At 46.4% G+C, this 11443-nt stretch overlaps 1 protein-coding gene across 2 annotated transcripts in view; it reads left to right on the top strand.

Moving 5' to 3' along the window:
* LOC144094111 (protein Spindly-A-like) overlaps positions 1-11123 on the top strand; it is a 35035-nt gene extending 23912 nt beyond the window's left edge. The window contains exons 7-9 of one of the 2 annotated variants that reach the window (XM_077628024.1): positions 8075-8396; positions 10368-10678; positions 11020-11123. In XM_077628024.1, coding sequence (XP_077484150.1) covers positions 8075-8396; positions 10368-10678; positions 11020-11052 — 666 coding nt within the window. In that variant the 3' untranslated portion in view covers positions 11053-11123. Of the gene's footprint in view, positions 1-8074; positions 8397-10367; positions 10741-11019 lie in introns of both variants that reach the window. The other variant, XM_077628023.1, reaches the window with a different exon arrangement.
* Positions 11124-11443: the final 320 nt, after the last annotated feature.

Below are 11443 nucleotides of genomic sequence, written 5' to 3'. Positions count from 1 at the left end.
CGGTCGCCGTGTCCCTGCAAACTTCTTAATCTCATCCGCCCTCCTAAGTTTCTGCTGCCCCCGCTGCACTTGCCTTCTCTTGTAATCCAGTCCGTTACCCTTAACGACCATCGGTTATCTTGCCTTCGCATTACATGCTCTGCCCAAGCTCATTTCTTCTTGATTTCGACGAGGCATTTAGGTAGGAGGCATTTATGGGAAAGGCCTTTAGGTTACAGGCACAGCTGAACTCCTTTCAACTCTCTTCAATGAAAGTAGTCTGTATTTCAAAGGAGATGCGCCTAATGTCTCATGACAGTCCTTAAAGGAAGGTAGTATGAACAATTCCTGCATCTCCCTTGAAGGGTGAATGGAGTACTCTTGTTTCTAATGTCCTTTACTTCAGAGCAAGTAAATAAGCTTTTTCTTCTGTAATTTTATCATTGCTAGTAATAATATTAGTTTCTATCGCATAAAGTTGCCACCTAGCCTCTACTTCTGCATCACAAACTTCTGGGTCTTATCAGCGGCAGCAATGAGCTTGTGCTTCGGTGGCACAAACGGCAGGGTCCTCTCTGGCTCCATCTCTGAGTGAGCTGCAGTATTCGTTCGCTCGGCACAGCTGGTCTTGACGGGAGCGCACGCGCGCTCCCCTTGCTCTCGTCCCCTCACTCCTGCCTCGCTTGGTTACACTGACGGCGACGCAGCTCAACCCATGGACGAGCGCTTAGGAGCTGCACTCTAATAGAGGCAGAGGAAAGATTTGCTTCTTATGTTCATCATTTTGCCCATGTGGTACGTTACGCTGGGAGCTGGTAGATGACAATTGCTGGCGGCACTCGGTATGACCACACATGTGTTGTCCTGTGCTCCGGGCTCCGCCTGAAACTTTGAACATGTAATACCAGCAGTGCTAACTAGTCTTGTGCGCTTGGTGTTCGCATCAGAAAGGACAAAAATTGGAGGGGATACTTAAGCTCACCTAAAGGTATGATGTGGTAGTGTAATTAATTTCTATACATCCGGAAAGTCATTCTCTATGTGTGTAGATCCCTGGCAGTCCTCATACCCCTCCTGGTGCAGTGGTGCCACAGTTAAGTGGAGCCACATTTAAGTGATGCGCCACTGCCCTGCGATGGTAGGTGATCCCAGCGGTAGGCTTTGTGTGGCCCAGGTCGCTCTTTCCCGAGCGACCAGTCATTAGTTTAACTGCTACCTGCCACGGTGGGCAGTTTGCTCACTATCCGGTGGACAGGATGTGATGACGCTACAAGATCACATGACCTAGGTGGCCCACCTAGGTTACTTGGGCACCACCGGCAAGGCAACTGGCACTGAGCACAAGCTTTGCAAAAGCAGCACACTTCCTCTCGCATGGCAACTTGGTAATGGCACTACAGACCGTGCAGTTCCTCACGGGACAAAGTTTAGCAATTCGTATTTGTGAACATTGTTCATAGTGGTTGAGGGACAAGGAAGAGTTCAACCTAAACTATCAAGGAGACAAGGGGCTGGAACTGGGCTAGTTGTTTGCAAACCATAGTTTTTGTAGCAGTTGAAACAGTGTGATGACACAAAATGACTCTGTTTGAGGAGACACTCATGCCGGAGATGGATGAACAAAAGAAGGGCATTTTATTTTGGCTATCCTCTTTAACCGCTGCACCGCCAGGATTGCTACCTGCCCAGCTTGGACAACAGGCACCCTTGCGGTACAGATTCCTTTCCCAGAGAACGGTTTAAATACATTACACTTGCTGCACAAAGTCGCCATCGTAAGTCAGTCAGTTTCTAGCCTTCTGCACCGTTGAGGATCTTTGCAAGGCCTGCATGGAATTGCTGCAATTTTCAGCGCCTCTGTAGTATGGGGTCCCCTCTTGAGGGGCTATAGGTGACTCTGGAGAGTTGGCCTGTGCCTGCTGATTATCCTGTCCATCTATAGGTGCCGCAGATGGTGACTGGCTCATGGCATTGGCATTAGATGGTGGTCGGCTCATGGAGGCTGCAAGGTTAAGGTCGGGCTCAAAGGCTTCAGCGGTTTTATGTGAGGTGCTGTCTTTTCCTGCAGTGATGCTGGCCATCCTCTGTTCAAACCTGACAGGAGAGCAGTGTTACAAAGCTCTCCACATTTGCTTTGGGGCCTGGCATCTTCTGACGTCGTCTCCCACATGTAGCTGTGGGAGCAGGCTGCCGTCATTTCAAGTTCAGATATGCTCATGAGGTGTTGCAGTTGGGCGACTCTTGAAGTTGGGCAGCCTGTCGCGAAGCAGTCTGCCCTTGAGAGGTTACTCTGGGTGCATATCCAGCTTCCAGAGGAGGTTTTCACGCAGTAGTTAGACAGTCTCAACCACGAGTCCTTATTTGCATGCTTCGTCTTCTTCAGCACTCACTCAAAAACTTCCCTTTTCCTTGACAGACCCTTTTCTGCCAACCTGCATGAGCTTGGAAACCTTGAGCTGAAAATTGTGCAAACAAAGTTGCGTTCATTGGAAAATGCTTTGAGCTCTCGCGATGTGAACTGCAGTTGTCTGCTGGTACAAACGTTCATGGTAATCTCATGACTGGTGAACATTATTGGTAGCTTCTCAACCACAGCTTAGTTAGTTAATTGGGGTAAGTTCTCTACCTTCGGGCAATTTGAGAATTCACAACAAGCTTCTAGGTAGTGCGCGCCACCATGTTGGAGTACAGTGAAAGCTCGTTAATTCAAACCTCACTAATTCAAATTTCTGGATAATTCGAACTAGGTATATGACTTGGCCTGTCCACGTTGTATTGGAGGGTATGTAAAACATAGCCTGTTAATTTGAACCTGAATGAGTTGTGCCACCGATAATTCGAACTACGCGCCGCCGCGCCTGGGCGGCCTGCGAACGTGGTGAACCAAGGAATGGTCCAGCGAGGCTGCGGCACCTCTTTGAAGGAGATGTGGAGAGGGCAAAAATGGTGCGCGAGGTCATTGATCATAAGGTCATGGTGGTGTGATAATGGATAAACAAGTAAGGGTGGGAATCAGACGCATCACAGCATCTGCAGCACTCTGAATCCAAAACCACGTGGTCGTGCTGGAAACCGCGACTTCCGCGAAACGAACAATTTGGAATTCTGCAGAGGTTTATCTGTGTCTCAGTTTTCCAGTGCCCTTTGTGCTACGTCAGAAGGCAGGAAAATCGTGCAGCATACATGTGGCTGTACTGGCTATTTTTGGTTTTCAACCTAAAAGGTCGCATAACCTCCGCGACTCGCAGCTGTGAATTTGTGAATCACGGAGGTTGCAAAAATGCAGCAGCTGCTGGATGGTTGCATGCTGGTCGATTTCCCAGCCTTTCGACCTCGTGCGCAAGTTTGGGTGTCCCAATCGCCGCCTGCCTCTTCAGTTTTAAAGACGAAGTACAAGCCTTCCGATAAATTTGGGATTTAGAACAGAAGATGGTGGCCGTTGCCCTTTGGAAAAAAGCCAGGAGATGACGGAATAGTTTAGAACAATAAAATAGGGTAATTTCACTATCTGACGGCTTCCTAATTGCAGAGTGCCCCATATTGTGTTAGTTTGAACTTCAGTTAATTCTAACTGCGTCGGCGTCCTCGTGGAGTTCAAATTAATGAGCTTTTACTGTATATCCGTACCTATTCACTGCCATGCTTGCTCTGGCACTGGTACTTAAAAACACAGCTCTAGCAAACAACGGACGAGAACACATAACAGTGCAGTTTTGTGTCCTCTCTGTTATAGTCTGTTGCCTGCCAGCACTGTGCTTTTCAGAACGTTCCTTAACCAACTTGCCCTGCAACACACCTTGCTCTGGCACTGGTCTTGAAAAGCAAAGGTTCAGAGGGCTAATGACAAGCAAACCGGTGGCATGCACCACATCGAGCAACCAGCTCCCCGATTTGAGCATTCATGACAGGCCGGAACATGACCAACCATGCGTGTGCCTTGCGTTTGCTTGTGCCCAAATGTCCTTTGTGCAGTCGATGCAGCATTTCCCTGCAAAGGCTTGGAACTATCACTCTGCAACATTGTAGGACTACTTGCAGGATGGTTCAGATGAGAAAAGGCAAGCTCTCAAGTCTGGATCATTTGTTGCAACTGAACAAAACTGTTCCTTCATTTTGTCCCTGACGATGCAAGCTAGCACACCCATAGCTGAATGGCTTTTTCTGTGTCAGGCTTGTCCGTGGGCGCCCCTTGGATCCTGGACAAAGTATTGGCCAATACCAGCCCCTTTCTCGGGACATACTAAAAGTGACATCAGTCTGCATCAGTCTCTGGTAATGTCGCTGTAGTCTTGATGATATTTCACTCGTACCCTTGTTTGCTGTTTGCCAGAAGTGGCTTGTGGGCTGTTCCAATAATGACCCTACAACCAACAATACAGTCACAAAACCATTAGTGCCGCCGCGGTGGCTCAGTGGTTATGGCGCTTGGCTGCTGACCCGAAAGACGCGGTTTCGATCCCGGCCGCAGTGGTTGAGATTCAGTGGAGGCGAAATTCTAGAGGCCCTTGTACTATGCGATGTCAATGCATGTTAAAGAACCCCGGGTGTTTGAAATTATCCGGAGCCTTCCACTACAACATCTCTCATAGCCTGAGTCACTTTGTGACTTTAAATCCGTATAAATGAAAGCGCATCTGCACTAACTTTTCTATCTGTGCATACTTAGTTTCTACAGTTGAGAGCACTCGTGATGCGTGAACCGTAGGACACCAGTCACTGGCATGTAGTTGTAGCAGTGTGGCTCCAGCGGCAAAACTCGATGCATCAGCTGACAGCCCTGTTGATATTGGAGGATCAAAGATGGCAAGCACAGGGCCTGGCATCACTGTCTGGATTGGGGCTTCCCATTCCTTCTTGTGGGCCGGCTCTCTCAGAAGGGCATTGTCTAGCTTTATCAAGGACATCAGGGCTTGAGTTTTTCGTGAGAGGTATGTAGAAGCAAAAATGTTCTCAGGGGTGGCAGAGGCAAGGCGTACATCTCTGTGCCACTGATAATTGGCCAGCATGTATCAGGATGCCTTTTTGTCTCTACTCAAGACCATGCGAAAGACGATGTGACGTGTTGTCTTCGGAAGCTAATAAAAATAATTTCCAAGGGATGACATGGGCAAGGTGTGCCAAAATGTTAGCTTCTTTATTTGCACACGTAGGTGGGGTTTGAAAAATCTCACTTCAGTTACTCCTTAAAATGTAACTTAAGAAAACTTAAGATGTACTATTTTTTACCAAGAGAAAGAGAAGAGCAAAGTGTGCAGGTTTGCAGTCATGGGTTTGCAAAGCGACTATGAGTGGCATTATACATGTTAAGAAAACAATGATTATTTGGCCAAGCATTGCATGGTGTTACGCCAGCTAAACATTCTTGGCATGCATCAGCAGAGTTCTTGCTCAGAGAACAAATCATGCTTTGTTTGATGTGACTAGGCCTTTTTTCCATGAAGATGGTTTTCATTCCTGTACTTTTTATGTACTCTAATTGCCCTGTAGCTGAACTACTGTAATTTTTACTTTCAAACAGGAGGTCCCCTGGACAGTTTTTACTTTGGGACCTCCTCCTGTGACTGATAACCCCACGTGGCGAATATATTACACATCAAAATAGACAGTTATGAATGGGTGAGTGAGTGAGCAGTGAGAGAATGAGTGAGTGAAAGAAAGGAAAAGAAAAGAAAGAAAGAAAGACTGGTGGCACAAGTTAACATTTTGCTGATGCTATTGACACTGCTACAGGCACATTGGAAACAAACCTGTCCAAGTCTACCATGGGGAGAAGTGCAAGAACTTCTGTTTATAGCAGAGAAGCGCAATAGAACTGTATTTACGAAAGTTTGGACCCAGACCATGGGGTGTGCAAAGTTGAGTTGCCAAGTGAAGGTATTGGATGTGGAGGATGTGTTCTGGTCATATACATGAGTGGAGCGAAGGGATACGACCTGTGGAACCAGGAAGATCTCGTTGTTGTGAGCTGAAATGTTGCGCTTGGCGAGAACTTCTTTTCGTGTAAGTTATGGGGGTTATTCTTGTGGATAATTATCAGTGGGCTAGGCACGGTAGTCACTGTCTAGCACCTCCGTGCCAGCCCTGACCCCCGAATGTGCGGTGTGATGAGTTGCCACCATGGTGCGTTCAATCCTGAGGGGACAAACATGAGTCCTTTCCTTGGAGGAATGTGCGTTGGTTTCAAGCAGATATACAATGCAACGCAAGAAGCATCCACCTGAGCAAGTAGGTGTTCCCCTTGGGTGCTAGGTGACGAACTATAAAAGGGGCCGAGCACACATGAAAAGAGAGAGAAACAATGAGCTCACCTCACATGGCTCTGCGGTCATGACTCGCGGCAGTCAGTCATGCACAATGGCCGGGCAGTTTGGTGACTGCAGTGATCTCCTAGGCAGACATGTGATCCATATGTTTGCATGGCTACCACCAAAAAAGAAGATGCTCGGGAGAAGCAGTTATGTTTCAAGCGATAGTTAGTGCGTCTCTGCAGTTCCGAGAAGGGAAAAAGGGAGGGTCTGTGACATCATGGAGGCCTGAAAGGTAGAGGGGCGGTAATGCGCGCCGTTTGGGAGAATTGCAAGCACCCTTCCTATGCAACATCACGTGACAATTGCGCATGGCCGTTTTATTTTTATTTTCACAATGCTGCAGACCTTCATTTGAGTCCATGCAGGGAGGGCAGGAAAAATACATTCACTCAATACAAGAGCAGCTACATCGTAAAACACAGAACAATAAAATTGTCTAATGTAGTACATATATCTAAAATAGCTCACAGAGTGCCTTGTCAAAATCAACAGCCAATATCACTCGTGGAGGCAGGGCGTTCCATTCGTCAATCTTTCGCGGAAAAAAAGAAAATTTAAAAGCGTTAGTATGCGTGAAGTATGGTGCTAAAGTGTGATCATGATGACGACGAGTTCTACGTGTTTCTGAAAACTGCACATAGGGGATTGGAGAAATGCCTAGTTTTCCATGAATTAGTTGGTGAAGGAAGGATAGGCGGGCTATCTTGCATCTGACGTGGAGTGGTTTGATATCCTTTGCTGCCATTAACGAAGATGGGGAAATCAGCTCTATTGTACCTATTAAATGTAACACTTACTGCACGTCTCTGTATCTTTTCTAATTCTCTTATGTCTTTTTTTATGGGGGTCCCAAGCGATGGCGGCATATTCGAGTTTTGGTCTTATAAGCGTATTGTAGGCTAATAGTTTGCAGCTGCTAGGTGTGCCCCTAAGTTTATGGCAAAGAAAACCAAGTTTACATAAAGCTGAGGATTTAATGTGGTCTATATGGTCATTCCATTTTAGTTGCGAGTTTATTACAACACCAAGATACTTATACCTTGGCACTTTAACTGAAATGCCATTAATGCAATAGTTGAAGGAAACAGATTTTTATTCCTTATTATACGCAAGAACACAGTCTTCTGAGTATCTATTTCCATGCCCCATTTTTCACTTCAGGAAATGACACTAAGCAGAGCATTATCTAAATGTTCCTGGTCAGAAACGTAGAGATACTGGAGTATCTTCCGTATCTGGCCAGGAACCAGTATCTGACCAGTGTCTGGGAATACACGTGAATCCCCTGTCCCCTGCGGGAGATACTCCGGTATCTCTCAGGGGATTCATGTGTAATCCCAGAATGTTTACCCAAGTTGTTGAACCCATTGCTGGAGCATGTTACAGCAGCATTGTCACAGCCATCTTTGAAGTTAGAAGTAGCCAAACCAAGCGAATGGATGGATGGGACAATATTGTCACTGGGAGTTGGTGGGCCGCGGGGAGCGGGAGCAGGGCCGAGAAATTAAACTTGGTTGAGGTATACTCATATCATGCCTCCAGTCACAATGGAGCTTCCTTTTGGCTGCTTCCTCATCAGACTGCCGTCATGTTGTCTGCTGCCATTTTCACTGATGTCTCAAAACCTGTCGTAAAAGTACAATTTCTTGCACATATGGGAATGGACAGATTTAAAGATTAAGTATTGTAATTTGGCTTCACTTTTATTAACGTCCTCTGCTGAAAAGCCATGGCACGTTATATCTCTTAACACCATTTGCTCAATTTGTCGGTTTTTACTGTTGCAGGAGTCTATGGCTTCTGCTACTGCAGAGATTCAGCGCCTCGCTGGTGCCCTGGTGCGACAGAGTAGTGAGCTGCAAACCTTGCCGGATGATGCGGCTGCTGATGGAAACCCCCTGGCCGGACTTCTCAAGATGGAGCGGCGTCGGGTGCAGGCTCTAGAGGAAGAACGAGCGGTGATGCTGAAGTCCATTGCTGAACGCCAGCTCCGCGAAGACCGCCTCCTCAGGGAGACTCATGCAGCCACTCGGAAGGCCGAAGCTATCGAAGCTCAACTTTTGAAAGCTGCGATTCGCAAGAGTTCAGAAGAGCAGGCTTCGTCCACTGGTGAGGGACCAGACATTTTTTAAATCATTTCAAATTTGCAGCATTTTTTTGTGGTAATAAGATACTATCCAGTTTGGAGCACTTTGGACTAGTGGAATGCCAAATTAGGGGCAGTCGGGAGCACTAAAATTTCCCACTTAAATGCAGCTCTTTGGGACAATGAAGCACTGATTTAGAAGCACTCTGGAGCACATAGCTTTTAATTTCCTCAGGTCGCAGCATCATAATAAGAAAATGGGGAACTCTGTTTAGTTTATAAATCTCTTGCCTTGGCAAACGGCACTGGAAAAGTTTGAGCATGATGTGAAGCTGTGCTACACTGTTACATTTGTCGGTAAGGGCAAAAAGAATAAAAGGTTGGTCAGATTCATGCTGCACAGTGGAAGATGAGATACATTTGTGAAATATTTCACACAGTACTTGGTTGAAGGGCATGTAGAGTTGAACCCCATTACAAAAAACACGGCTGTAATGGACAATCAGGCATAAGAGTAATTTTTCGCAACTTGATAGGCCACTGTATCCCTCCCATGAAGTGGATCTCTTTTGTTGTAGACGCTTCATATGGAAGACATTCAGTAATAATTTCATTGCATATTTATTGCATTGAGCTGCATGAGCACCGCGACACTATCCTGCTTCAGGTTCCATGTGTTGACTTTATTTGGAGTCAACATTTCTTCAGTCAGCGAGATTGCTGAGTGTGGGGGGGTGTCGACTTATAACCAGCAATGCGCAACGATGCAACCCGGAAACGAGAAGTGCATTAGCGATGCATCTGAGCTGCTACACTCATGTATCACTATAATGGTCAGGAAGGAGCACAAATGGAGGGCAAATCCACCCTAATGGGTTGTTCATGAACGTAACAGGCACAGCAGTTGCTCAATAGTTATGGTGTTTAGCTGCTGTGCACAAGGACACAGGATCAAACCTCAGGTGTGGCAGCTGCATTTTGATGGATGCAAAACCTAAAGTCGCCCGTGTGCCGTGTGATATTAGCTGCACAGTGAGGATCTCCAGATGGTCGCAATTTATTCGGAGCCCTCCACTATGGTGCTTCTTTCTCTTTTCCTCTTTTCATGCTCTTTTTTATCTGTTCTGTCTTGGTGCGGTTTACTATCCACCATGTAGCAGGAATTCTCACTCTTTCCAGCCTCAGGGAACTCCTGTAGCTTTCTAAAATTGTTGAGGAGCCGCCCTTCCTGCTTAACATGTACGCAAAATAGAGTGTGCAAATGCATGAGCCTCAATGAATGCCCTAGTTCAAAAAATATGACTGGCTGTACAGTCAAATAGTCTCCTATGAGCAATTACAGTATCATTTCCAAAATGAAGTGAGGAATGGTTCCACGGAGCCCAATTCAGGAACCCCTGGCCTAGAATGAGTCAGTTACTGCACCTTTCCTTTCCCTATAATCATATTCTTTTTTAAAGGGATAGCGTTATGGCCCCCGTTCTAAAGAAAATCCGGCGGCATCAGTTTCATCGTTGGTGGTAGTGTTGTGAGCAAAGAACAGGCAGCCCACCTGCCACCTAGGTCACGTGACCTTGTGGCTTCATCAAAAACTGCCCATCATGGCAGGCAGCGGTCAATTAATGATTGGGCGCGAGAGGTTGCTCGGGGAGAGCAACCTAGGTCTCACAAGCTCCATTGGTGGCTGTGTTTGAAACAGCCACCTGCCGGGGCAATGGTGCATCGCTTAACCGTGGCACCAGTGCACCAGGAGTGGTATGAAGACCCCATGATCTGTGAAGGTAAAGTAGAGAATGACCAATTCACTATATATGGGTATGTAGGCAGAACCTTGGCGAAGTGATACGCAAAGAGGGCCTCAGGCTGCGTAGGGGACACATTAGCACTATCGCATGTTACCCTAAAGACGGAGCTTAAGTGTCCTCTCAAGCTTTTTCTTTTCTTGACACTCACTGTCTTTGACATCAGTATCTGCTGTCTCTTTTTCTTTGAAGATGTGCAAGGAAAGAGGGAAGTCCATGAACACCTGGGTATTGTTGAAAAGAAGCCACCAGTGTTGCGGGAAGTCACACCCGTGCAAGCAAATGTGCAGGCTGCTACTGTTAACACGACTGACAGCGCTTCCAGTGCTGGCAGCCTTCCTGAGGACTCTGCTCAAAATATGGGCACTAAAGAAAGCAAAACTGTCAGAACTAAGGTCACATTTGAAGAGGACAACGCCAGAGAAAATGCTGAACTCACCTCTGATGCAGCGGGCAGTACCAAGAGAGGCCCCAAGCTTCGTGGCACACTCCTCAAGCCCAAGGTGCAGCTGCCGAACCCTGGCAAAGTTGTTGCTGAAGTCCCAGAGTGCAAACAGCAGTGATGGTTCTTTTATTTCATCTTTGAAATCTTTTATTGTGCCACTTTTTAATGTGTTTTTATTTTGCTTTTTCTCAGTGACAATTCATCAGACTAATCTGGTGACTTAAGGTCTCGCTTTACTTTGTATATCAATTTACACTTTCGTGCACTTATGTGGCATCATTTTAAACCTTGATTTTACTTTGTAGACAATGTCAAATATGTGTCAATTTGCAGTGGCTGTCCTTGATGGTGTATTTATAATGAATGTTGTACTAAAAGCATTGCTTTGTTTTATTTCAGGGTGGATGTCGGGATCAACTGGTGAAAATCTAAGAAAAGAATGATTTTTTACAAAACCACATTTAGATTGTTGTGTTAGGTGTTTTTAATTACATCCTAAAAAATGTATGCTGCAAATGACCCACAAGGCAAAGCTTGGTTAGCCTTGGTTAATCTTGATTGCAAGTCCAGGTTAGTCTGCTTGTCTGGCTAGTTGTCATGTAGTTCGTCACGCGATTGATCATGTGACCAGTCACGTGGTTGGTCATGTGGTGTGGCGCGACCACGGTGGGAATGCGACCACGGCGAAGCTGCGAGTTCGTGGCCACTGTAGCTTTTGCTACAAAACAATCAGCTTTTAAACGTGATAACTGCACTTTTGCATTGCCGCTCATGGCAAGTTGAAGGGGCTCTGAAACACCTTCTGAGGAGAGCATATGAACCC

This window comes from Amblyomma americanum, chromosome 6, assembly GCF_052857255.1.
Source record: "Amblyomma americanum isolate KBUSLIRL-KWMA chromosome 6, ASM5285725v1, whole genome shotgun sequence".
Taxonomy (NCBI): domain Eukaryota; kingdom Metazoa; phylum Arthropoda; class Arachnida; order Ixodida; family Ixodidae; genus Amblyomma; species Amblyomma americanum.
Note: the sequence above shows the minus strand (reverse complement) of the source record. Positions and strands in the feature narration are given on the sequence as shown.